Here is a 24,461-nt window from a genome sequence, read left to right as displayed (position 1 = left end):
AATCAACAATGATCGTGACTGATTCGATAAATCTTTTACGGTCTCGATGAAAAATTTTAACCGCTGAGAGATCATTTTGTCTTTATCTTCACTGCAACGTCCCGCGTGTGCTCTCGGGACATGGGACTCCCCCTTGGGCAGACCACTTCACACATGCAACTCTTACCAAACAAATTTATAAAATAATCACGAAAATATAATTCAAAGGTAAATTTAGCTTTTAACTAGCTTATAACGATCCTAATAGATTATAAATTCGAAACTTATTCGAGCTCATAGACAAATTAATATCTAAACTAAATTAGTATCGGTCAATAAACTGAGGATATCGTGGTCGCGTCGAAATGAAATAATTAGCTAATAAAATGAAATAAAACGAAAATCCCATGACTCTCTCTCTCTCTCTCTCTCTCTCCTCGCCTCCGCGCTTCTCACAGCACATTGACGCGCCTGTCGCCATAACTGAAGAGCTTCCATTTTCTAGGGTTCATGATTGGGCTTCTTCTTCTCGTCCTTTAGGGAAGATATTTCTTGCTTCCTCTGTTCCTTCTTCTTCTTCCCTTCCTTCGTGTTCTGCAGCGGCGATCCTTTTTGACGGAGGGAACCGTCGACAGTTTTCTCGGAAAACCCCGACGGCACGTTTTCCACAAATAAAGAAACCCCTCACCCCCACCCCCACCCCCACAATTATTGTACCGTCTGAGACCAAACCAGAATCTTCTATCTTTTTCCGCCCTTTTTCCTTCTCTAGGGTTCCGCATCCCATCGTCTGTAGAAATTCCTTTCTTTTTCGGGGGGTTTTCTTCCGATCTCACCCCCACCCCTTCATCCCTCTCCCTCAAATGGAACCTCGCATTTGATCTCCGGGCTCGTTCATTTTCGCCATTTTGCTCTGAGATTGCCTGCTTTGTTTCGGTTGGGCATTTAGTCGAACGGGTGGTCCGCGGATAAAGTCGCCGGATATTCGGCTGCCCCCTGGCATGGGGTGCGCCCACGGAAAGTGCTGTGGCCGGTACCCGAAGTCCTCCAACGAGGGTTCCGGGGAATTCCACGAAGTGGGTCCCTTCGGCAAGCACGTACTCACGGAGAGATCGATCGAATGCGTCCCTGTCCCCTCCCACAACTTCCGGTTGGAGTACTCTGTTCTGACCCAGCGGGGCTACTACCCCGACTCGCCCGATAAAGAAAACCAGGACAGCTTCTGCATCAAGACGCAGCTCCGAGGTAACGCCAACGTCCATTTCTTCGGTGTGTTTGATGGGCACGGCCAATTCGGGACGCAATGTGCGAACTTCGTCCGGGATAGGCTAGTCGAAGCCTTATTGGAGGAGCCCTCCTTGTTGGATGACCCTGTTAAAGCCTACAACTCTGCCTTCCTGAGAACCAATCAGGAGCTTCATGAGAGCGGAATAGACGACTCGATGAGCGGGACCACTGCAATCACGGTCCTCGTTGTCGAGGATAAGATTTTTGTTGCAAATGTAGGCGATTCTCGAGCAGTTATTGCAGTGCAGGCTGGGGATAAGGTCCTAGCAGAGGACCTCTCCTGCGATCAGACGCCCTTTAGGAGGGACGAATACGAAAGGGTGAAGGCTTGTGGAGCTAGGGTTCTGAGTGTGGATCAGGTGGAGGGCCTCAAAGACCCGGATATACAGTCGTGGGGGGATGAGGAGAGTCAGGGCAATGATCCTCCAAGGCTATGGGTTCAGAATGGCATGTATCCGGGGACGGCATTCACAAGGAGTATAGGGGACAGCATAGCTGAGAAGATTGGTGTGGTTGCTGATCCAGAAGTATCTGTGTTTCAACTAAGATCAGATCACTTGTTCTTTGTCGTTGCGAGTGATGGGGTCTTTGAGTTCCTTTCGAGCCAAGCTGTTGTCAACATGGTAATTTCTTTAGTCCATATTAAGAAATGATTTGGCTGTTTGTTTCAGGATTCAGTTGTTATACAATCTGCCTTATAACTGGTGCAAAAGTCGAATTCTTTGTGTTATTTGATGCATAGTCTTAATTGGTTATTGCATTAGCAGATAATTTTTAGAATTTTTATCAGGATAAGCTACGACAGTCTTCTTAGCTTATTTTTTCTTAGCATGCTTCCACATTTGCTCTTAGATGCATGATTTCATTTATGTTTCTTCTGATGAGTCTCTTATGTTTTATTTTGTTGGTTTGTAGAGTTATTTTGGTTAATTAAACAATTTACTGTGTTTTCTGGATGAATTGGCAGTTGCCTCCTGTTCTTTAAGCATTTCCAGTCGGGCAAGTTCAAAGCGGTCTGATGTAATCTTATTACTTATGTTCTTTTTTTTTTTTCACTGCTTTGTTCTGAACAGTACGTGTGTCATTTCTCTCTACAGGTTGCAAGCTACTCAGATCCTCGGGATGCATGTGCTGCTATTGCTGGAGAATCTTATAAATTATGGTTGGAGAACGAGAATCGGACAGATGACATTACTATCATCATTGCACATATCAAGGACTTGTCTCATGTAATTGCAGTTTGATCTAGTATTCTCTTATGTATTCGTTGTACGTGAAAATGGTGGTCAATTTTGACTTCTAATTCTCGCACTTTGCCTGTTGAAACTCATATCCGTCTTAACTTTCTGGAGCAATTACTCTTAGGCAGGTGCTGACTCGATAGATGGAATGAGCAGAGTTTCTGTGAAGCCAACAATCCTGAGGGCAGCAAAGGGCAGCAAAGGTTCCTCTGTTACGTCTGGATCCGAGATATTTAGATCCATTCGGAGCAGTGATGGATCGGATTTACATTCTTGCCAGTGCAGCATCTCCATGAACAGAAGCCCGGCAATTGTGGTCCCATCACCTACACATCATCAGACTTTGCAGATGGTAAGTATATGGAGAGGCTCTGATTTTGCACTGCAGCCCTTTCTCTGGGAAACATGTACACATGAATTTAATTCTTGTAGAGCAAAAATTGTGAAAGATAGGTTGTCTTTCGAATATGCGTGCACATATCTTTCTTATCTTGAATATGAATATTTGGTTGGTCACAGGATGGGGGCTAAGAGCCGTTCGATTGGGGTCCGAGAGAATTCCGATTGGTTACTTTTGGTAAGGCTGCTATTTCATCCTCCGATGACTACATTCTTTGCCAACACTACGAGTCGGAGGACTCATTGCTCTTCTATGGCCTTGCAATTTCTGTAACTGTAAAGGGCAGGAGTAGATCAGGAGAGGAGAGTAGGAACTCCCATTTGGTTAGTTTCGGGATGGGGGAGGGGCTTTGTGAGATTGTGTCATTCCACTAATAGATCAATGTGTATTCATTTATGCTGAATTCGGTCAGTACTGGTAAAAGAATGTCGATTCGCCCTTTAGTGATGTTATCCAGAAAATTCAATGGCATCGATTATGTTTTCTATCTTGATATCTTTTACCCCTATATATCGACTCAAGATGTAACAGAAAAATAGATGAACACAAAAACATAATGGCAACGTTAAACAGGAAGTCAGATGCTTGAGCACAAAAAAAGGAATGTCATTAGGTTGCTAAAAAAAATCTCCACAACTCATCAAACAAGGAGATCGCACTGCACAAAGACTGCGTGCGAGTATGCACATATATAACTCGAGCCGCATAAGGTGGAAGTATCATTATATGTACTGTGGAAAAAAAAACAGAGAAAAATTCTTCCACCACAGCAATCAAATCAGCTCTACTAACAGAAATAAAGAGACAACTTCTCATCTATCACATTCTGCACTATGTTACATTGCTGCAGTAACCTGCTCAAATTTTCTGTTTGCTCGCTCACCTCAGTCGAATCAAACCCGATGCTACCTCTACTTCTCGATGCATTACTAATCGTATAATCAGCAGTATCACCTCTTGAAGCCATTTCTCTGTTCAGTTGATCTCCATCTCTCTCAGTATGATCTTCCCTGTGGTGGACTCCACCATTAGACATGGACCCGTTGATAGGTTCCGAAATCTTGGGCTGTGCATCAGGTTCCACCAAAGGACTAAGAGAGCGACCAACTTGAAGCATTTCGTCTAGAGATGGATATTCGAAACTATGATCCAGAAGCATGCCTTCTTCATTTATCGGTTCAGAAACATGCGAAGTTTGAAGCGGTACAGCATCTTGCTCGAGGATATAACATGTGGAGAGGTCCTCTCGCGACAAACTCATCAACCGCCAATTGAATATCCTCCGGAATATTGGCTCCCACATGGGAATGATAAAGTAGGCAGAGTCTCTGAGCTCAAGTCGGACATTCCTTTGCACCATTAAAGAAGCCTCGCTTCTTGCAAGTGGGTTTCCCATTATATTCGTCGACTCTGTGAGGTATCTAATCAAGAAGTCTTCAAGTAGCAATCTCCGCATCTCAATGTCCCCGCCTATATAACAACCTCTATTCAACCACGAAATGTCATCGTCGAAGTTGGGAAGCTTACAGTCTCTAAGGGCAGACAAAAGAGGATTGATCTTCGAGTCTGAGCTCCACTTTATGGTGGGTAAATACTGCTCAGCAAATCTCCGCTCATCACAAAACTCATTCAGCAGAACAATCTCGGGGCAAGGCCAACCCGAAGCGTTCAAATTTGCAGCACTTATAACTTTACTGAATGATTGATCCACAGCTTCATTGAAGGCAGATACATACCGGTTTACTTCCACTGCAGCACCAGTTCTCCCAAGAATTTCTAGTGACGAACTCAGATGGCTTTGAACGAGACCGCGCATTTGCACCCTGAGAAGAACAGGTTGAGGAGGCGATTTCCCTGCGAGCCATTGCAGCCCTTCCCTAAGCCGCCGGTCACTGTAAAACCCATCCAAGTGGTTCGTCTGTTCATCTTCATTTAGGAAGACCACTGTGCAACTGCCTACCCTTGATGGGTCAACTTCATGGAGGCCTAAGTTGCTAATAATAGCTGAAGGAGCCTCTTTGGTGAATGAGTCTGATAGTATCAGAAGAGGCAATTGGGAACCTGGGGGCAATGAGTTCAAAAGGTTCCGAAGTCTGATCTTTTGATGTTCCAAACTGATCCCCGCACACACAAGAAAAAGAACAGCACATGCTCCAAGGACAGATTCATTCAGATTGTCACTGTAAGTTATGTCCTTAACTACAGACAGACAGCAGGTTAAGTCAGACCTAGATTGGGGCGCTACCCATTTCCTCCATATTGAAAGACCAGGATTAGAGTGGACTAGTTCATCATCCTCCTCGTCTTTGCCCGGCATCAACTTTGCAAGCAGCCAATCCAATGCTGTTAAGTGGGTGCCTTGGCAAGTCTGATTGCGCATCTCACTATCTGAACCATCCATTGGGGAGCATAAAATGATTTTCCAGCAGAGGCATTTAGCTTCTGGGTTTCTATCTGTGAGTGTGCATGCTGCCACATCGGCAACGTTCAGCCTTGACCATGATTGCTCATGCTTTCCGTATCTCGCCCTTGTTATGCGGTCAATATCAAAAATGCCAAAGCTGCCCCCATGCTGCATGAGGAAACAAGCAATAAGAAGCTCGTAAAAATGAATTGATAGGAAAAGAGTCAGATGCCATCAGAATAAAGCCTCCTTTCCAGTGAAAAACAACAATATCATCAGTAACCACATTAAAAACACCAAAAAATACTCAATTTCCCCCCCTTTTCTTTTGACAAGTAAAATCACTAATGATTTCTTTTTCCTTTTAGCAAACGATATAACGGGGGACAAGCTTGGCGGAAACCACATTAAAGAGAAATCAACCGTGGGCAAAAACCAATTTGATCTGACCATTTCCTCAAAACTATACATGATATTCTGCAATGCCCAGAAGCAAGCAAAGAGGACCATAACAATAGGCTAAGAATTCAAAGAACTGTGACTTGATGACATAAGTTGCTGCTAATAATGATGAGGGAATTGAAACTTACATCTTTCTTCCTTTGGATAGGCGGCCCTAATGTCAACGTATTCAATGCATCAGCTCCCACTAATTGCCGCTGCTCGCGCAACTCCCTCCTCTTGGAAGACCGCCGCTTCCACGACCTGCAAATGGAATGAAGATGCAGGAAAGTTATGAAGAGGACGAGAGAATTGCCTCAATCTCAAAAAGAGATGACAAGAGCACAAGAACCTCAGAATCAGCTTCAGTTTTGCTTCAGCCACTTCTTTGTCTTCATCCTCAACCAAAACTTCTTCTGCTGCATTTTTTTGACATATGTCTAGGTCATCTTCAAACTCTTGAGGATATTCATTCAGAGGTTCTTCATTTTCCAAGCCGCTTATGGCTTCACTCCTAACCAAGGAATTTTCAAAAGCACCGTTGGAAACCCCAAGGGACATGTCTTGTGGGAACATTGCTGGAACAACTGGCGGCAGCGTCACTTCCATTGCAGAAGGAATACTCGTATCAAGAGAACTCCTTGAATTATTACTAAAGTTATCCACTATATTAAATGAAGGTGCTTTAGGCGAGCTCGGAGTCATTGGGAAATTCAAAGAATTTCTCGAATTATCACCGAACTTGAATGTTTCCCCAAAATTAATTGGCGGAACTTTGGGCGAGGGAGGAGTCATAGGAAAGTTCCAGGATAAATTTGCAGATGAGGCCACTGTCTGGCTGCTTTCCTTTTCTCGACTTACTGCAGGAAGTTTGAAGGGTAAATGCTCTTGATTGTTCTGCTTCGGTGATTGCCTAGCTTTGGAATCATCTGATTTTTCATCTTCTTCCATTTGACTTCTCTTTTCTGCAGGTAAGTGAGTCTTCTTCTGTATACTGAAGCTTCTATCCAACTGAGCTTTTGTCCCTTTCTTGGAAGGTGAGGATATGGATCGGTAAGACAGAACATCATCCACTATCCTAGGAGACTTCTTTAGGTGAACGAGGTTGGAACACTTAGTAGGATAATCCCTATCACTGTGGAGAAATGGACCTTCTTTCACCATGTATTGCTCTTTAAACTCCTTTATGACAAACCCATGGTACTCTAGAACATTCTCTATGTCTTCTTCCTAGTTCAATTGCAGAAACATCTAATCAGCGGAATTCTACAGAATCAAAGAAAAATTTATATCAATATTGGGTTAGAAAAAGAATACCTCCATTGCAAGCCAACTGGCGACAACAGAAACAGGGAGACCTTGGTTGCTCTGTAGACCAGAGTGCAGGGAAGCAAGTGCTTGGGATCGTAACTGATCAAAACAGCAAAATGTGTAAGGACATTACTTTCTCATAATTGGGCAATGTGCAAAGAAGGCAAAGGAAAATGAAGCATTAAAACATATGCAAGAAATATAGTGTGCATTCCTAGTACTTCATCTTGAAGAAGCTAGAGCCCGAAGTTTAATCTTGAATTTCTTGATTACTGTGTGTACTGGGAGAAACAGTAGATGTCTACAGCCGAGCTTATAGATGAAGCAGGGTTTAAAGGTGCTTCTTGTACATGGATGTCACACCTTTCCAGCAGCTTAAGCTAACAAATCGTTTAATGAGAAGTAAAGATCTGAAAAAGCATATCTCGTCAATAACACTACAACAGAGGATCGCCAAGAAAAGATCACGACACGTAAAAGCAATTGAAAATTTAGAACCTAAAAGTTCCATTAGATAAACTCACACCTTAGCAAAGTGCGCATGCATCAGGCAAGCTTGAAGGTAACTTGCTTTTCTTGCAAGCCGGAAGAAACTAATAAAGTTCCCTGTCCTACATGCCCTGACGAGACCAAAGAAAAGAAAAGGAAAAATACTGTTACGTAATCATGTCAAAGCCAAAGTCAAGCTACAGTAACTGAAAGTAAGCTAAAGGAGAGCAAAAACCTTGCTACAGCACGGGCAAACCGGATCTCTGATGATTGCCTTATCTCTGGAGTCATCTTCGCAAGATCAAGTGAAAGTTCTGCAGGTTCAACCTAACGGCAATAGCTTAATATTTTGGAGACATGTTTTTGAATCCTTTACAGTAGTAAAGGGTGATAAGCAATAGCTCACTTTATATCCAGGATGCCTGTCCAGTTTTAGGAGCGCGTAATATCCTCTAAACTCCTTCTCAGTGGGCACGTCTATTCCTTTCCTCCTGTGATCATCATACAATTGGAACAATTCAGCTGATGCTTTGTTCATTTGCTCTATGTTGAGGTGCGCGTCGAATCCCTCCGAGAAGCCCTCCCCCTTCTCATACTCGCACAGTTCGTGCATGGCGATTATGTGAAGTCTGATCTGACAAAATCAACCACAGCACCAGTTGTTTAGCCATCGGGATAGTTTTCAAAAAAGTGGACCAAATGAACCACTCAAACTAAGAATTGAAACCTGGGCTGGTAGTTTCTGCAAATAAAGCCATCGAACAAGCTATTTTTTAATATTTCTTTCTATAAGTAAATTTTCATTAAAATTATTTGCATCAGAGGATCTTTCTACGATTGTGGCCCCCTATATTACAAAAATATCCTTATCTTGAAGGATGTATTTAGTTATTCTATAATTCAAACAATTAATATGTCTGAATCCAGTTATCTGAACACCACCGACATGAAATTGACCTAGGAAGAAACTTGAAAGTGCATCTGTACAAATACTGGTCATGCATTTCAACAACGTATGGGGAAAATAAACGTAAATGAATACAAACCATTTGTTCAAGCATCTTCACAGATTCAATGTTAAAAATGTGCTGCATCCTTAGGTCCATTCGGACAGCTCTCATCCTATCCCAGAGGAAGTTATATATGCCAAGAAACCGATCATCATAAGGTTGATCCAGCAGACTTAGCAAATACTCCATTGTCCTTTGTAGGACCGGCATGGGCCTTATCAAGTTTGCCTCCCTCTCTGCTGTCCTATTGTACTACAGGAAAGTCGGGTGAGAAACATGTCATACTCAGATCCCATTTCTGAACTTAAAGCAGTATATAAGAGATTAAGTAAGCTTACCTTCTTCACAGCAAGAAACTCAGCTGTTTGATTTCTATCTCCATCCACGCGTTCATACTGGTCTAGATCTCCTTTCCGCTCACGTTCTGCCCTTTCCGACTCTGCAAACATGAAAATTACTATCATTAAATTTTGAAAGCATAGTTTAAGAAGCCATAATGGACTTGCTAGTCCACACAGAGAACCTCAGCTCTGGCCGGTTCCTACTTTGAATTTGAAATGCGAATAAACCCATTGAAGCCTCGCTTTCCTTGAAATTATTGAACTGGTATTTTTAATTAAAAAATTAATATCTTACAATTTATTTTTGCAAATCTTGTTGGACTGCTCATCTTTAGCTGAAAACATGAAACCCCCAAGCTTGGCCAGTTCAATGTCTGATCCGACTCATTACAACTACCATGGAATGCACAGGATAATAAAGATGGAGGTATAATTTATCATACCTGGACACATATCTCGGCATAACCCAATAATGATACCCGATGGTTCCGAGCCGTCATAATCCTGTACAGGGTCACTAGATGGGTAATCCTCTGACAACTCCATAGAAGCTTTTCCAGAGAGATTGCCCCCCTCCACCATGGAAGTATCACGTCTCATAGAAGCGACTTTCGAATCAATAAACTCAGAGCCGCTCTGCGGAGATTCAATCAACTCAACTTTGAAGCGCGCCAGTCGCTTAGCCTTCGCCTGCATCTCCCTGTAACTGATTGGCATAAGTATAAACGCATATTATGCATAAAAAATTTATACAATGTGTCAAAGTTTCAGGATTTCACCGTTCAATTTCATCATGAGAAGAATGGAACTGCTGCTGTGACTCTTGGTTGGAAGGCAGCAAAGAAGGCGACCTGGTTCTTTTGGAAATAGGAGAACTGCTAGATTTAGTTGCAGGAGCTTCAGCAGTTCTGTCCAAGAAAGATGAAGAAGCATTCAGGCGATTTTGAAAATCTTGATCAGCCGAAGGTGGAGATAATGGTCTTGTTCTTTTAGGAACAAGAAAGCCATCAGATTTAGTCGCTGGAGCCTGAGGGACCATATTCGGGGATGAAGAAGTCTGCCGATTACTAGGTTGAGGGCGATTAAAGAGGATTTCTCGCTTGGTAATTGATGATGAAGGAGGTGGCGTAGTCCTGGAATCAGACAGACAAACACAATTATTTTGTTAATAAAATTATCAGCATACAAGAAGATAGAGCCACCAATTATTAATCTAGTTGATAAAAGTTTCCTTTAAACTGAAGAGTTTCTTTAGAGAGATAGAAGGATATATTTCCAGATCCCACCAATTACCTCTTAGGTTCAAACTTTTCGAACTGCGAGTTCTGAGCTGATATGTCAATGGTCATTGGTAAAGGAGGAGACTTGATATTTCTGGGTACTCCAACATCCACGGGCTCATTTACAGGACTTCTTTGCGAATCATAAGGCCTGATATAAGTTGGGGCCAGGGATGGGTCTTTATGAGCTGTGGAATAGGCATAGTTGCCTGGTGACTTGGCTTGACTGCTCCAAGTGGTGGAAATTGTGGCGGCCCTTCACAAGGATTGAACAGCAACTGTCTGAGTACTCTTGATATTATAGATAGACATCGGAACCAAACCTGAACAGAACCAGTTGAGGCATGGACTTCCAGACTCGTTGGTCCAATCAAATTCACAGGTATTGTTCAGTCAATCCCACTTAAATTGTTCATATAGGAAAACTATTAAAATCAATAACAACGCAAAAAAAATAAAATCTTCCAGTTTACCCATTTAATGAAAAAACAGGCTACTCCAACAAAGATCTGATAGTGAACCATCCAATGTGATTATAACAATTCTTGTGCATGTGGGTCTGCAATGCAAATCGAATCAAAGACATGGCTGATTTCCCATTGAAACTGTCAAAACAGCCTGTCAATCTGGTTTTGATACCCACACTTGACATATATGCATCTGAGATGCAAAGTTAGATGTGCAGACTCAAGGCTGTCACAAATGGCCTCCAAATAGAAGGAACTAGATTTAATATAGATGCTCATCTGTTGCCATTTTCCAGTGAAGAAAATTGATAACATAAGCCCAAATATTTTTTATGTTACCTTTAAGACCTTTACCATGGATTAAAAGTGAGATTTCAGTCCAAATAAAGAGGATTTTCAAGCTTATAGTCATACTATCATCATCTACGAAAGTAAAACTTGTGAAACACAACAAATCTTATAGAAAATTATTGACAAATTTTAAAAAATTATTACCGTTGAGCTTCCCCATAATGAGGAATTTCAGGGGGTGAATAGTTGTTCCTCAAAGCCAAAGGGGGTGATCGAGCTGGTCGTGGGCCGGAGGTACTGTTATGTCAATGGTTGTTGGCCAAGCATCGAATAAGCGTAAGAAGAGAAGAATAATTCGACTCAAGTGATAAATTAATCCTAACCAACTACAGATAGAGAGAGATTTTAAAAAGTCGAAAGCCTACCGTTGGGCTTCAATCGGAGATATATAGGGTTCCTCAGATTCATAGATGTCTTCATAAGATAACGGAGGCCGTGAGTGTGAAGCAAAATTGCTGAATTTATGGGCAAAAACATTAGATCATGAACCAAATCATAATAGTGGTGCAATAAGCATATTAACAACCAAACATAGAACCAATATCCTGCACATAAATAGCTTTTAAGTTGGTTCAAGAAAAATGTCTATAGGGAACTTGCCTGGTAGTGTCTCTTTGCATAGTCTGTACAGGCAAATTGCTTCTTTGATCTGGGGATCTGGCAATCTTTGCACTGATGCTAGTACCAGAATTACGCGAAGCAACCAATGAAGTGATAGCAGAAGACCTTTGATTAACTTGCGGAATATTATCCTTATAAAAAGGTTTTTGCCCCTCAACCGCCTTTGGAAAGAATTCATTTGGCCTAGAAACATAAAAATCTGTCAATGTACCTATGTGATTAAAAAAGTAAAATGGAGCTGTTTTACAAATTTTAGAAACGACTGAACAAAAGAAAATTTGTGAATGATATCATCAATCAAAAGAAAGAAAACATTTAGCTCTAATTCCTTTTTCCTTATTCACTCAATTCTCAAAAGACATCATCATCAACCTCTCACATCACCCGATTAACCTCTCCATGTTTTGGCATTAAACTCCATCGAACAATTAAACATGATTTCCGTCCTGACTTATTAAAGGAAAATAGCCAGATCACTCAGCGAATCTGTAAAGGCAGTCGAATAATTTAAATATGACGAGATCACAAAAGGCATAGTTTTGATGTACAGAATAGCCTTATAGAAAAACTGGGCATTGACGCCCTCTTTTAAGGGCCTATTTCATCAAGATTCTAACTGTGGCATGATTATGATATATTGCCCGAGTCCTAGCATGAAACGATGAGCACTTAGCAGTGTGAAGTCCTAGCTAAACAGAAGGAAAGAGTACCAATAATACATACAAGGAGAAACTGGACATAATGGCACTCTATATTTCTAACAGATCATTACCTCTGGGCAACTGGAGCTGACAAAGGAACACGTGAAGCAGAAAAGTTGCTTCCAGAAGAGAAAAGTGGGGACTGCCCTCTGTCTACACCTTCAGGTCTGCCATTAGTGTCAAATTATGTGAGTGCATACCGGATAAACAGATATAGTCCATCCGTTTACTCTTAGTTGCATGGCTCATAAGAAATACTTGATATGACCAGTGACCCCTGACTTGGACAAATTTTCATCTTCAAGTTCAGAAGTCCCCAAAACCAATAAGGGGTCGAAGAAAGGAGATAGAAGTGGTTCTTCCATTTTTCATATACAAGAGTACACGACATCGCATTAAAGTACACGCATACACGAAAACCATTAGAACCGATACCATGACCAGAGTAGAAGAAAATTCCATAACCAAACCAGCTTTAATTGGCACGAAAGCTAACAAGAGGACATGAAGTTCCCTCCCAGTCAGAACTACTCATGTCACTACTAAACCAACGAAGATATGTTCAACTGCAAATACAGTAGCTACGATACAAAAATCAAGAACAGGTCCTCTATTGCAAGCGGACGATACCTCAGCAAGCAAGCGTATAGCAGTAGTACACGATAGCAGCAAGCGGAGAAGGGAGAGGATACCTGAGAGGAGATCGAACGGGAACAGGGCGAGGGAAGGGAGGAGCAGGACGGGGGAATGGAGGAGCTTGCGGAGGTGTTTGGAGCGGCTGAGATGGTGAGGAAGAAGGCGGGCGGGAGAACTGGCCGAAATTGACATTTCTTGGAGGAACTGAAGGGCCCGATTGGATCCCAAACCCGCCGTACGACATCGCCTCTCGTTCTTCCGTCTCTGAGCTCCTCCTCTACTCAAACATCGGCATGAAGATTGGCGAGAAGAAGACGGAGAAGGAGGAATAAGGTCTTACTGAGTTGACCTTTCACTCCGTCTGCTTCGCGATCGACCTGTCCTTTTTTGTCACTGACCGTGGCTCCGGCTGTTCCGTCTGCCGGGGATTTGTTCCCAGTCGGTTTTTGAGCTCCGGCGACGACACGACGAAGAAGAAGGCGAGGAAGAAGCAGTAGAAGAAGAATGTTGGGCTGCGTCTTCATCTTTCTGCACTCTGTGGTTTTATGGGCCGTAGTTGAGGCCCAATTTCCCTGCAAGCTAGATGGGCCGAAGAATAGGCCCAAAGTGTGTAGGATTAGGCCTTTTAGTGAAGATGGGCCCCTCTGGGCTCAATATTGACTCTTCCTCGGGCATTTTTGCTTCATCCGTGACTAAAGTTCGTCCATGAGAAATTAGTTAAGACTTTTTTTTTTATCATTTACGACCGCATATTTGCTTAAAGTTTATATAATAATAACCATATTTGATTAATCTTTTTTCGTTTCTCTTGTAAGGTCAACAATATTGGCAAGAAAAGTGAGTTGGATATATGTTTTTGTACTTTCACTTCAACGGGATATCACCCAAGAAATAGGTAGAGAAGTTTTTATTTTATTTTTTCAGACTATATCGAATATGCATATTAAAAAATAATGGGTTTTTCTTTTTCCTAAATAAAAAATATATATTTATATAGACATCATACATGGAACTTTCAGATGAGTCGCTCTTACTTTTATTAAAGTCCCAAAATCATGGGCTATTTGCATCTTACATGATATCATTAGATATGTTGCTTCTACTTTCATAATCAAACATATAATTGTATATATAAAAATATTGCTGCTCGTAAAATCTATGTTAAGTTCAAAAAAGTACCGTAATTCTATTATGAATAAATATATATATATAATTGCATATATACCGAGGTCTAAAAATTTTACGAGAATAAAAGGTTGTCCTTATACTTATTTTGTAATTAGTTGTAAAGCTAATAAAAATTGATACTAGAGCAATACGAAACAAAAGAAAAAAAAAAGTATCTTTGTCAACGAAATGGGATGTCTACCAATGAGCACAAAAATGTCATTTTGAATATGAAGAAGTGATTTTTTTATTAAAATTAAAAAAAAATTGGTGAAATAAATAAATAATTGTGAATGATAAATGGAGGACAGTGTGGATCATCACATTTTCAATATCCGTGACTGAAAATGGGCCACGTGTCACAAACTCTTTGGCCTCAAAGTATATTTTGTTTTGGTTGGGAATGGGAATAACGACGGGCCCTACCGTCTCCAAGATGTCCCAATTTCATGGAGGGCAATGTATCACCAAAAAATTATGTGAATTTTGGCATTCAGGTACATTCACACTCACTCTTAACTCAAAATTAAAAAGATTTATATTTAGTTGTAATCAATGAATTATCATATTCGGTAGGGTTATTTTTATCTTTTTTATCCTCCGTGAGAATTACATGCCTCTCTTACAATTGAAAAAGAAATAAAAATAAAATAAAACAAAATAAAATCATGCAAATGAAAATCTCTGCAATATCCACAGAGCAAGAAATTTTAAGTCCTATAAAAAATTACCGGAAAAATTGCTAATAGTAGTCTTTTATTATTCTAATCCCCAATTTTCTTCAAAGATTGAGCTTGGTTTCAAGAATAACTATCAAATTGGACAAAGAAGTGATGGCATTTGCGATAACTGGCATCGAGTTGCGTGCCATGGATAATTCCTTCAAAAATTTTATAGACATGGTCCTTTTTTTTTATGACACCCAAAATATATATTTTCCCATTGAGTGTTTTCTTTTTGTTACATAACCTACATATATATATATATATAATTCAAGTATCACTCACGATAAGCACTTCTTAAAATGATTTCAAGAATCCACCCAACACAAAATGATTTCAAGAATTACAAAGTGTCTTATACATCATTATATACGTTACGTGCTATAACGTATTAATAGTAGTAAAATGTTTAATTACCTCGTGCAAGAATACGCATCAATGAGATATTTTCTATTTTCCGTGGTCCGCTATACCGCCTCATCACACAACAATGGACACAAAACTTCGAGAACATCACACCGCGATTTGTTTGTTTCTTCCAAAAGGAGTCTAATTTTATGTATTTATTTAGGCCTTTTTTAGCAAATTAGAATTGAAAGTTGAAGGGGCAAGATGGGAAGTATAACATATTTCAACGATTTTTAACTTTGGAGGGAGAATGGATCCAACCGAAAATCAGACTCAAATTAGCAGCTGCTGACTGCACTTTCGTCCACTCATGTCACTCATCATCAACCAACCTCTATGCTTTATCTCCCGAAAAACAAAAAAAACAAAAAAAAAATAATGTAATAGGAAAATCTTAAAAAAGACAACCGCCATTTTTGTTCCAAGAAGCTGCGAACTTGAAGACCCATAAAGGAAAAGCTCTCTCCTCTCTGCCTTCCAATAACTCAGGTAAAGTGCAGCTTGTGCTGTTGTTCACAATCGATTTGATCATGCCATGGCCTCCAAAATGAAAAAGACTTGGTTCTGCAGTTTCCGAGTGCTCATGTCTCGAGTATTAGTTGGTGATCATAACTGAATACTACGTCGATAAGTATGAAATATTGTTGTTTTCCATACTACCAGGAAAGTTTATCTCCATCCAAGACTTTTTGAGCTAGAGCATGTAGATGTAGGATCATCTTATCTATCGTGCCGAGTGTTCGATTAGAATGAATCAAATAGATGATTTCGTGTCCTGTTCCCTGACTCTCCTTTGCCTTCTGTTAGGTAACTAAGGAAATTTTCAATAAGTAGAAGCACCTCCGAGGATGGAAGGATTACTTATGAGGACAGCTCCTACAGCTCCTGATATCCGGACACACGGGCTGCTCAGGGGACACCATTCGGAGCAGACAGAACTCTTTAAAGAAAACCGCTTTTCTTTGAGGATCCGAAGGCACGGGAGAGTCGGAGCTATCCGATGTCAAGAATCAGAGCAGAGAGGTTTTGCCAACTCGAAGCCAAAGAATAACGAGCCACCACTCTCGAGAGCTCAAGCTGTGCTTAGTCCAGTTTCTGACCCAACTTCAGTTGCGAAGAAGGTAAACTATATGCTTGTCCTTTGCTCATAAGGAATTATCAATTGACGGCAACTCATGCGTCGAAGTTTGAGAAGATTGGTTTCCATATTTGCAGAGAGTTTTCACGTTCGGAAAAGGAAGGAGTGAGGGCAACAAGGGCATGAAGTCCTTAGTAAGCATCTTTTCCATCAAATTTGATTCATTAAACCTCTATTTCGCGTGTTTTTATTTCAAAATTCATTATAGTACTGGTATTGCCGTAGTATGCTAGAAGCTTATGTGAATTTGTGCTGGGATATGGCAGTTGGGAGGAAAAGGGGCTAATCTCGCAGAGATGGCAAGCATCAGGCTATCGGTGCCTCCAGGTCTCACGATATCGACAGAAGCATGCCAAGAATATCAGCAGAATGGAAAGAAACTGCCCGAAGGCTTGTGGGAGGAGATACTGGAAGGCCTTAAGACGGTAGAGAAGGACATGGGAGCTTTCCTTGGAGAACCCTCCAAGCCCCTGCTCCTCTCCGTTCGATCGGGTGCTGCGGTGGGAAACTTAATATTAGTTCTACTTTAATTTGTTTTTCATTCATTGTATGACTCAGCAAGATTTGTTTCCCATAAATATGCAGATATCAATGCCGGGAATGATGGACACGGTGCTTAACCTTGGACTGAATGATGAAGTGGTGGCGGGTTTGGCGGCGAAAAGTGGGGAGCGATTTGCTTATGATTCGTATCGTCGATTTCTTGACATGTTCGGAGACGTTGTGAGTAACTACTTCTGCCCATGCTAAACTCGTCTGACTAATTCTGTCAAGTGGAAATAATTTAATCGGGTGGGGAGAATCACCAAAAATTATATCTCAAATTATCGGGCTCTGCATCATTATGTTCAAACCCAGCTTTAATTGTTGTTAGACAGAACATGGAAGAAACCGATTTCCCTTTTTAATATGTCATTGAAGGTCATGGGGATCCCACACTCATCATTCGAGGAGAAGCTAGAGATGTTAAAGAGCTCGAAAGGAGTTAAACTCGATACTGACCTAACAGCCGGTGATCTTAAAGAGCTCGTGGAACAGTACAAAAATGTCTACCTTGAAACCAAGGGCGAAAAATTCCCTTCAGGTTCTAAAACAAGAGCTGAGACCTGCCATTTATCACAAGATTTTTGTTTTCTCTAACAAAAGTATTTCATCCGCTGGATTGCATCTTTCTTCAGATCCAAGAAAGCAGTTAGAGTTGGCCGTAAAAGCAGTTTTCGACTCATGGGACAGTCCAAGGGCCATTAAGTACCGAAGCATTAATCAAATAACGGGGTTGAAAGGAACAGCAGTGAATATTCAGTGCATGGTTTTCGGAAATATGGGAAACACTTCAGGGACTGGAGTTTTATTCACTCGGAACCCGAGCACGGGCGAGAATAAGCTCTATGGCGAGTTTCTTATCAATGCACAGGTAATAAGCATGACTTTAGTCACTCTTCTCATAATGATAATTCTTTTGGTTGTCATAAGTGAAGTTAGCTAACCTTGAGACAGGGAGAGGATGTTGTGGCCGGAATCAGAACGCCGGAAGATTTGGACACGATGAAAAGCTGCATGCCTGAAGCTTACAAGGAGCTTGTGGAGAATTGTGAGATTCTTGAGAAGCATTACAAGGACATGATGGTAAAATTTCCAACTAGAACAGCATGATAAATTAAAATAAAATAACATGGATGGTAATAGACAGTAAATCGACCAGACTAGGATTTGTGTGACTTGGAAATACGATCAGCATAAGAAAATTGAACTCATAATGGATTTCCTATTCTTCGTAATTATGTTGGTCATTGTTTCTTTCATTTCTTTCTTTTCCCCTTACAAGTGTAGGATATCGAGTTCACTGTTCAAGAGAACAGGCTGTGGATGCTCCAATGTCGTTCAGGGAAGCGAACAGGTAAAGGTGCAGTGAAGATTGCCGTGGATATGGTGAAAGAAGGCCTTGTTGACATTCGTTCAGCAATAAAGATGGTTGAGCCTCAGCATCTCGATCAACTTCTTCATCCACAGGTAAATTCTTCCTTGTTGATCTTCAAGGATAAGTTTCTATTCAAAGTGAATAACCGTCGGCTATATATCCTGGAAAAAAACGTAATCTCTTTTTTGCTGAATGGAAAAAAAAAAAAGACATGACATCTTTTTCTTGGCATGGTTTAGTTCGAGGATCCATCAGCCTACAAAGACAAAGTGGTCGCCACTGGATTGCCGGCGTCACCAGGAGCTGCTGTGGGACAGGTCGTGTTCAGTGCAGAAGATGCCGAAGCATGGCACGCACAAGGGAAAAGCGTCATTCTGGTAGCATTCCTTCTCTCGATTTGCTGGACAAGTATTATCAGCTCTTCTCATATATGCCGGACTAAAGATCAAATGCATATTCCACAATGTTACCGTACAAGGCGCGCTATAAAAGTTGTTCTGCTATTGTTTTAGATATTGATATACTCCTAGTAGACATCGTAATACCAAATTAGGCAGGACTACGGGGCATTCTTTCTTATATTGGACACCGGAACCCCTTCTCTCACTAGCATCTTTTAGAAGAACTGTGATTTCATGGTACAATCTTCCCGAACTTTCTTTTTCACATACATGAAACCAACCAATTGATTCAGAGAGGTATGTCGTGATCATCGACCCCCTATATTTTATGAAACAATCTCATGGAGGACAGAGTAAGTTCGGGTATTTTCAACTCTGCTCCAACAGAAAGATCTTGGAGAAATCAAGTTGCTTTCTTTCATTATTTCGGTTCTCTGTTGAAACTGCCTTATTACCACCAGTGACTTGGATTCTAGCTTTAGGATATGTTTGGGCTTTGTCTTGACTTCGAAAGTGCGGTTACCCTTTCATTTCTTTTCTTGTTAAAGGTAAGGACTGAGACGAGCCCTGAGGATGTTGGGGGAATGCACGCTGCTACTGGGATCTTGACAGCGCGGGGTGGCATGACTTCTCATGCTGCAGTCGTAGCTCGGGGTTGGGGAAAGTGCTGTGTCTCTGGCTGTGCCGATATTTGGGTTAATGACACTGAGAAGGTATATTAAAGGCTGAAACAATCATGGAGACTCTTGCTTGTGGTTAGTACAAAGAGTGAGACCCAACAATTTGATTTGTGGAATCCCAGGTGGTCACGGTCAGCGACTTGGTGATTAATGAAGGGGAATGGATCTCGCTCAATGGATCAACTGGCGAAGTGGTTTTGGGGAAGCAGCCACTTTCCCCGCCAGCTCTGAGCGGGGACTTGGAGATCTTCATGTCGTGGGCTGACGAAATACGTTCTCTCAAGGTGCTGCAATCCTATATACTGCCTGCTATATTAATAGTAGATACCGTACCATTCCGTTATCCAACACGCTTAAACTTTATCACCTGCGTTTATCTGGCAAGTGCTTTTCGATTGGTTTGCAGCAGTTCCTTGAAACCTCATGTTGAAATGGCATTCGCAGGTTATGGCAAATGCAGACACACCTGACGATGCTCTAACGGCAAGAAACAATGGAGCCCAAGGAATCGGACTTTGCAGGACGGAGCACATGGTGACTGGCTTACTTTTATATGCTTATGAAAGCACTTCCATTTGAGATCTACATTCATGTTACCATAAAACTTTGGGTAAAAATGCATAATCTGCCGTCAAATGATCGGATATTTTTCCTGTTCAGTTTTTTGCTTCTGACAAGAGGATAAAAGCTGTAAGAAAGATGATAATGGCAGTCATTCCGGAACAGAGGAAGGAAGCTCTGGACCTGTTACTTCCTTACCAAAGGTCCGACTTCGAGGGAATATTTCGTGCCATGGATGGTAATTTTCTCACCTATGATTTAGCTCTCATTGCATATTATTATTTCTGGATGGCTTACACTTGAAGGTGCTGGGCCCGCTTTTCAGGTTTACCGGTAACAATCCGGCTGCTAGATCCTCCATTACATGAATTTCTACCCGAAGGTGACCTCGAACAGATTGTTAGTGAACTGACAGAGGACACCGGGATGACCGAGGATGAAATCTACTCTAGAATCGAGAAGCTGTCCGAAGTGAATCCCATGCTCGGTTTCCGAGGCTGCAGGTTTGTATAGCATTCTCGGCATGTATTTCAAAGCCTCTACTGTCTATGAGTATGGACATGATGTTCTTAATCACGCGATGAATCCTGCAAACAAGCAAATCTTTTATGAATTTCCGGTCGTTATTTCTGAACAGGTTGGGAGTATCCTACCCTGAACTTACAGAAATGCAGGCACGTGCAATCTTTCAGGCAGCTGTCTCGATGAGCAACCAAGGTTTTAAGGTCCTTCCTGAGATAATGGTTCCTCTTGTGGGAACACCACAGGTACAACCTACGGATCTTTGTTGTTCTGTCTTCGTACTTGACTAAATACGTCAGTAATCTTACTTCATCAGAAGAAAGCGCATTGATCTGAATAACACATTGACTGTTCAATTGCTCATTGAACGCATTACCGAACTGGAATTTATAAAATGCTTGACATTTGGCAAAATTGTTTTCAAACAAGAAGTATCGAGAAGAAATACATAATAATCTCAAGCATGACGGGGTCGGTGATAGGCTTATCGAGCTAATACTTACAATCACTTCCTTGGTTCGCAATCTTCTTCTCAAATATCTCGTTTGACAAGTTATTTGAAGAGTCTCCAGACAAAATTTTAATGATTTTGATGGATAGGAACTGGGACATCAAGTGAGTCTGATACGAAGTGTCGCCATGAAAGTTTTCTCTGAGATGGGAACCTCACTGAGCTACAAGGTCGGGACCATGATTGAAATCCCGAGAGCTGCCCTCATAGCAGACGAGGTACGAGATTGTCTTACCCTCTATCGGGAGGGCTAGCGCTCCATCATTCTGCTCATAAAAATGTAGGTTGTATCCTCTTGAATTGTTTGGATGGTGTGTAGATCGCTAAGGAAGCGGAGTTCTTCTCCTTCGGAACGAATGATCTCACTCAAATGACTTTCGGGTACAGCAGGGATGACGTGGGCAAGTTCCTGCCAATTTACTTGTCCAAAGGCATTCTTCAGGCGGATCCTTTCGAGGTCAGTCTGTCTAATTAACTTTTCACTCAAACAAGTGCAATTACTCCTGGTTAAGTAGTCTGTGACAGAATACTTTCAAGAAACTTACATCTCAACCAAAATACTCCGTTCATGTTGGTTGCAGGTGCTCGATCAGAGGGGCGTGGGGCAGCTCATCAAGATTGCCACGGAAAAGGGCCGCAAGGCTAGGCCTAACTTAAAGGTATGCATGGAATCGACAAGGCTGAGTTCCGAAAAGCATCTCATTTTCTATTCAATTCAAGCTCGTCTCCTCAACTTTAATGCACTTGGATTAATCTTACTCTTTTCTACCAATGGAATATCAGGTTGGGATATGCGGAGAACACGGTGGGGAGCCATCCTCTGTTGCGTTCTTTGCCGAGGCGGGACTCGACTACGTCTCCTGCTCTCCTTTCAGGTCATTCTATTAGCTACAGAATTCTATGTTTCTTCCAAGTCCACATTCCGAGCATGAAAACGCCGCATGCCCTTTAAGCGAATGTTCGTACTTGGGGGAAACTTGGCCTTCTCTTCCGTCTTTCCTTTGTACCGAAACTCCCCTTTCCTGAAGCTGAAGTTGTTGTCTTGGCAGGGTTCCTATTGCAAGGCTGGCAGCAGCACAGGTTGCAGCCTGAGACATACTTAATTGACAGGATAATATATTTTCCCTTTTTGGCATATATCTGTAGATAATTTTGGGTTTTTTATACAGATAAAAATAAACAAACAACAAAAAATTGTTGATGGATATAGCGACAGCTCCCTTTGTAAGTATTTGTGCTGATGACAAGCAAATTCTTCATAGCAAGCTGCTGGAATACTTTGACCAATAAATATTAGATTGATAGAAATGATAGTGTTGTACTTTGTATAGGAAAGAACTATCTCACCATGATTGATTTCGAGTGGATTTGTATCATCTAGGAGATTATGTATAATTAGTTTTACATGTCTTTGATCGAGTAAATACCGGATAACAACTTCGACCCAACATTCTAAAGCCGCTCGCTTGTTGTCATCCTTTGAAAGGATTCATTGCATCGATTCACTATCGTTCATTTTTTACCGTAGAAATGCATGATGATCCTCTAATATGCATCCTTGCACGAGTTTTAAAAAAAAAAAGGATAGGAAAAAAAATAACTGTCTTAAACTATTCCAGCACCACCGACGACGTCGTCTCGTTAAACCTCGGCAAGGTTTCTCCGATGCTAGCAGAAGCGCAGAAGCAGCTGCTCTCTGTGCTCTTCGTCTTTGGGCTCTGACTAGTTGAGCTCTGCCCGGGGGGAGTGAGAACGGTAAGATTCGGGCAGAACGATGGCGGTAGAGAGCTACGTGGTGGTGCACAACATAGCCAAGCGCCACAACGTGGGGACGCTCGCCCGGAGCGCCACCGCCTTCGGTGTGTCGGAGCTGATCCTCGTCGGCCGCCGCGACTTCAACGCCTTCGGGAGCCACGGCTCCACCTCCCACCTCCGCTTCCGCCACTTTCACTCCCTCCTCGACGCCCGCTCCTTCCTCAAGGTATCCCCTTCCTCACGCCCTCACCCTCCTTGCTCCGATTAAGTTCTTCTCTCTAGGGTTTTCTCTATCTGGGCCTTCACCTTGCGCACCATTACGACCTGGGCGCCCTTCAATTTTCGATCTTGAATTGGTTTTACGTGTGAGTTTGTTGCAATTGCCCTCAAGTTGTCAAATTTTCAGCAGGAGATTTCAACTGAGTTACTATAGCATTGGCAATTTGGATTTTCTGATGATGATGTTCAGGAAATGTTGTGATCTTGAATCGGTTGGTGTCTGTGGGTGTTCTGTTTTTCTTCTTTTAGGAGAAGGGTTGTGACATATGTGGTGTGGAAATCACAGATGGCGCTGTAGCTGTGAACGAGCACCCCTTCAAGAGGAGCACCGCTTTCCTTCTCGGGAACGAGGTAATTAACCTGAGTATCCTCTAGTCCCCTTATTTTTCCTATTGCCTAAGCTTATTTCGGTTTCTTAGATGTGTCTGCATTGATAGTCTTACACTCAGCTGGCAATCCTAGTTCATTTGTTAGTCACTAGGAGCATATAAAGTTAGCATTTTTCGTGTAATAACGTGGCTCTAGAGATTACGTCAAAGAATGTACATCCTCCGAGTTGGGACAGGATATACTTATTCGATGACTCAGATGTCTTTTAGCCGTGAAGCATCACAGGAAATTTCTAGTGACCTGTTTCCTTCTGTCAACAGGGAACTGGTCTTTCCGCCAAAGAATGCAAGATCTGCGACTTTTTCATTTATATCCCTCAGTACGGGTCTGGCACAGCTTCGCTGAATGTTACAGTTGCAGCTTCCATAGTTCTGCATCATTTTGGAGGTAACTGTCGAGAACATTTTTGGTTTCGGATACCCTTTGAAAGACAATGGCAAGTGGAATAACCCGAATCTATTGCATGTGTTACTTTGGACAGTTTGGGCAGGCTTTTCTGAGAGAACTCGTGATGGTAACAAGTTTGTTGTGGCTGAGAGACCCGTGAAGCAGGGTGGAAAAAATTTCTGTGCCGAATCAGTAGAAGCTTTGATCGAGGAGCGAAAATCCAGAAGGGAAAATGGCTCTGGTGTCTTTGATGATACTGCAAATGGAAACTCATCCGAAAACCTTCTTGATTCATTGTTCATTGATGAATGATTCCGAGGAAATGATGTGGCCTCGAAATACTAGACTTGGATCGAAACTAGAAGGAAAAGCAAGTAGTTTTGGAGTCTACTCTTTAGCTAGTGATTCCGGTCAGAGCGAAAACTGCCCAATGTTCTTCCAGAGTGGAGCTTGGCATTGTGTATGCCTCATTTCAATGCAGGGAGAAGTGAAGCTCAATTCGATTGCCTGTCAGCTGGGAGATGAACTTTGAAAAGTTTTTCCAATACGATATCAACCCAGTTGTTATTGGGGGTGTACTCTTTTCTTCTATTATTCTTGCTTAGTTTGCGAATATCGAGTTTAACACTATTGAGTTGTGCTGATTAGTTGCTTGTTCATATG

At 41.7% G+C, this 24,461-nt stretch overlaps 4 protein-coding genes across 6 annotated transcripts; 3 read left to right on the top strand and 1 right to left on the bottom strand.

The window, feature by feature from the left end:
- Positions 1-397: 397 nt before the first annotated feature.
- Positions 398-3,394, top strand: LOC116208665 (probable protein phosphatase 2C 35). 3 transcript variants are annotated; one of them, XR_004157109.1, is made up of 4 exons: positions 399-1,889; positions 2,364-2,495; positions 2,636-2,859; positions 3,027-3,394. XR_004157109.1 is itself a non-coding variant. In XM_031542204.1 (4 exons), exons 1-4 carry the CDS (start codon positions 981-983, stop codon positions 3,036-3,038), a joined length of 1,281 nt encoding a protein of 426 aa, XP_031398064.1. In that variant the 5' UTR covers positions 401-980; the 3' UTR covers positions 3,039-3,392. The 3 variants fall into 3 exon arrangements, 2 of the variants coding, with proteins under 2 accessions (XP_031398065.1, XP_031398064.1); XM_031542204.1 differs by having other exon boundaries at positions 401-1,889; positions 2,632-2,859; positions 3,027-3,392; XM_031542205.1 differs by lacking the exon at positions 3,027-3,394 and having other exon boundaries at positions 398-1,889; positions 2,364-2,535; positions 2,636-2,777.
- Positions 3,395-3,547: 153 nt separating this feature from the next.
- Positions 3,548-13,446, bottom strand: LOC116208663 (SAC3 family protein B). The gene is made up of 17 exons (XM_031542203.1): positions 13,016-13,446; positions 12,395-12,490; positions 11,602-11,805; positions 11,367-11,456; positions 11,146-11,238; positions 10,197-10,439; positions 9,683-10,036; positions 9,347-9,603; positions 8,901-9,001; positions 8,599-8,814; positions 7,959-8,186; positions 7,788-7,879; positions 7,590-7,683; positions 7,070-7,162; positions 6,105-6,982; positions 5,902-6,016; positions 3,548-5,479 (listed from the first exon to the last, which is right to left on the bottom strand). The coding sequence occupies exons 1-17, from the start codon at positions 13,201-13,203 to the stop codon at positions 3,695-3,697; spliced, it is 5,127 nt and encodes a 1,708-aa protein (XP_031398063.1). The 5' UTR covers positions 13,204-13,446; the 3' UTR covers positions 3,548-3,694.
- A 2,141-nt stretch (positions 13,447-15,587) lies between these two features.
- LOC116209290 (pyruvate, phosphate dikinase, chloroplastic-like) lies at positions 15,588-22,322 on the top strand. Its single transcript, XM_031542886.1, has 21 exons — positions 15,588-15,745; positions 16,064-16,377; positions 16,472-16,528; positions 16,661-16,894; positions 16,980-17,117; positions 17,316-17,478; positions 17,573-17,808; positions 17,892-18,020; positions 18,225-18,404; positions 18,552-18,689; positions 19,262-19,426; positions 19,516-19,677; positions 19,838-19,927; positions 20,054-20,192; positions 20,280-20,457; positions 20,592-20,721; positions 21,077-21,205; positions 21,307-21,444; positions 21,569-21,646; positions 21,771-21,862; positions 22,037-22,322. Exons 2-21 carry the CDS (start codon positions 16,105-16,107, stop codon positions 22,077-22,079), a joined length of 2,892 nt encoding a protein of 963 aa, XP_031398746.1. The 5' UTR covers positions 15,588-15,745; positions 16,064-16,104; the 3' UTR covers positions 22,080-22,322.
- LOC116209293 (putative TrmH family tRNA/rRNA methyltransferase) lies at positions 22,091-24,457 on the top strand. Its single transcript, XM_031542891.1, has 5 exons — positions 22,091-22,211; positions 22,607-22,968; positions 23,271-23,372; positions 23,672-23,798; positions 23,893-24,457. The coding sequence occupies exons 2-5, from the start codon at positions 22,762-22,764 to the stop codon at positions 24,108-24,110; spliced, it is 654 nt and encodes a 217-aa protein (XP_031398751.1). The 5' UTR covers positions 22,091-22,211; positions 22,607-22,761; the 3' UTR covers positions 24,111-24,457.
- The last annotated feature ends 4 nt before the right edge of the window (positions 24,458-24,461 follow it).

This window comes from Punica granatum, chromosome 5 (assembly GCF_007655135.1).
Source record: "Punica granatum isolate Tunisia-2019 chromosome 5, ASM765513v2, whole genome shotgun sequence".
NCBI classification, from domain to species: domain Eukaryota; kingdom Viridiplantae; phylum Streptophyta; class Magnoliopsida; order Myrtales; family Lythraceae; genus Punica; species Punica granatum.
This window is presented reverse-complemented; position numbering and strand designations above follow the sequence as displayed.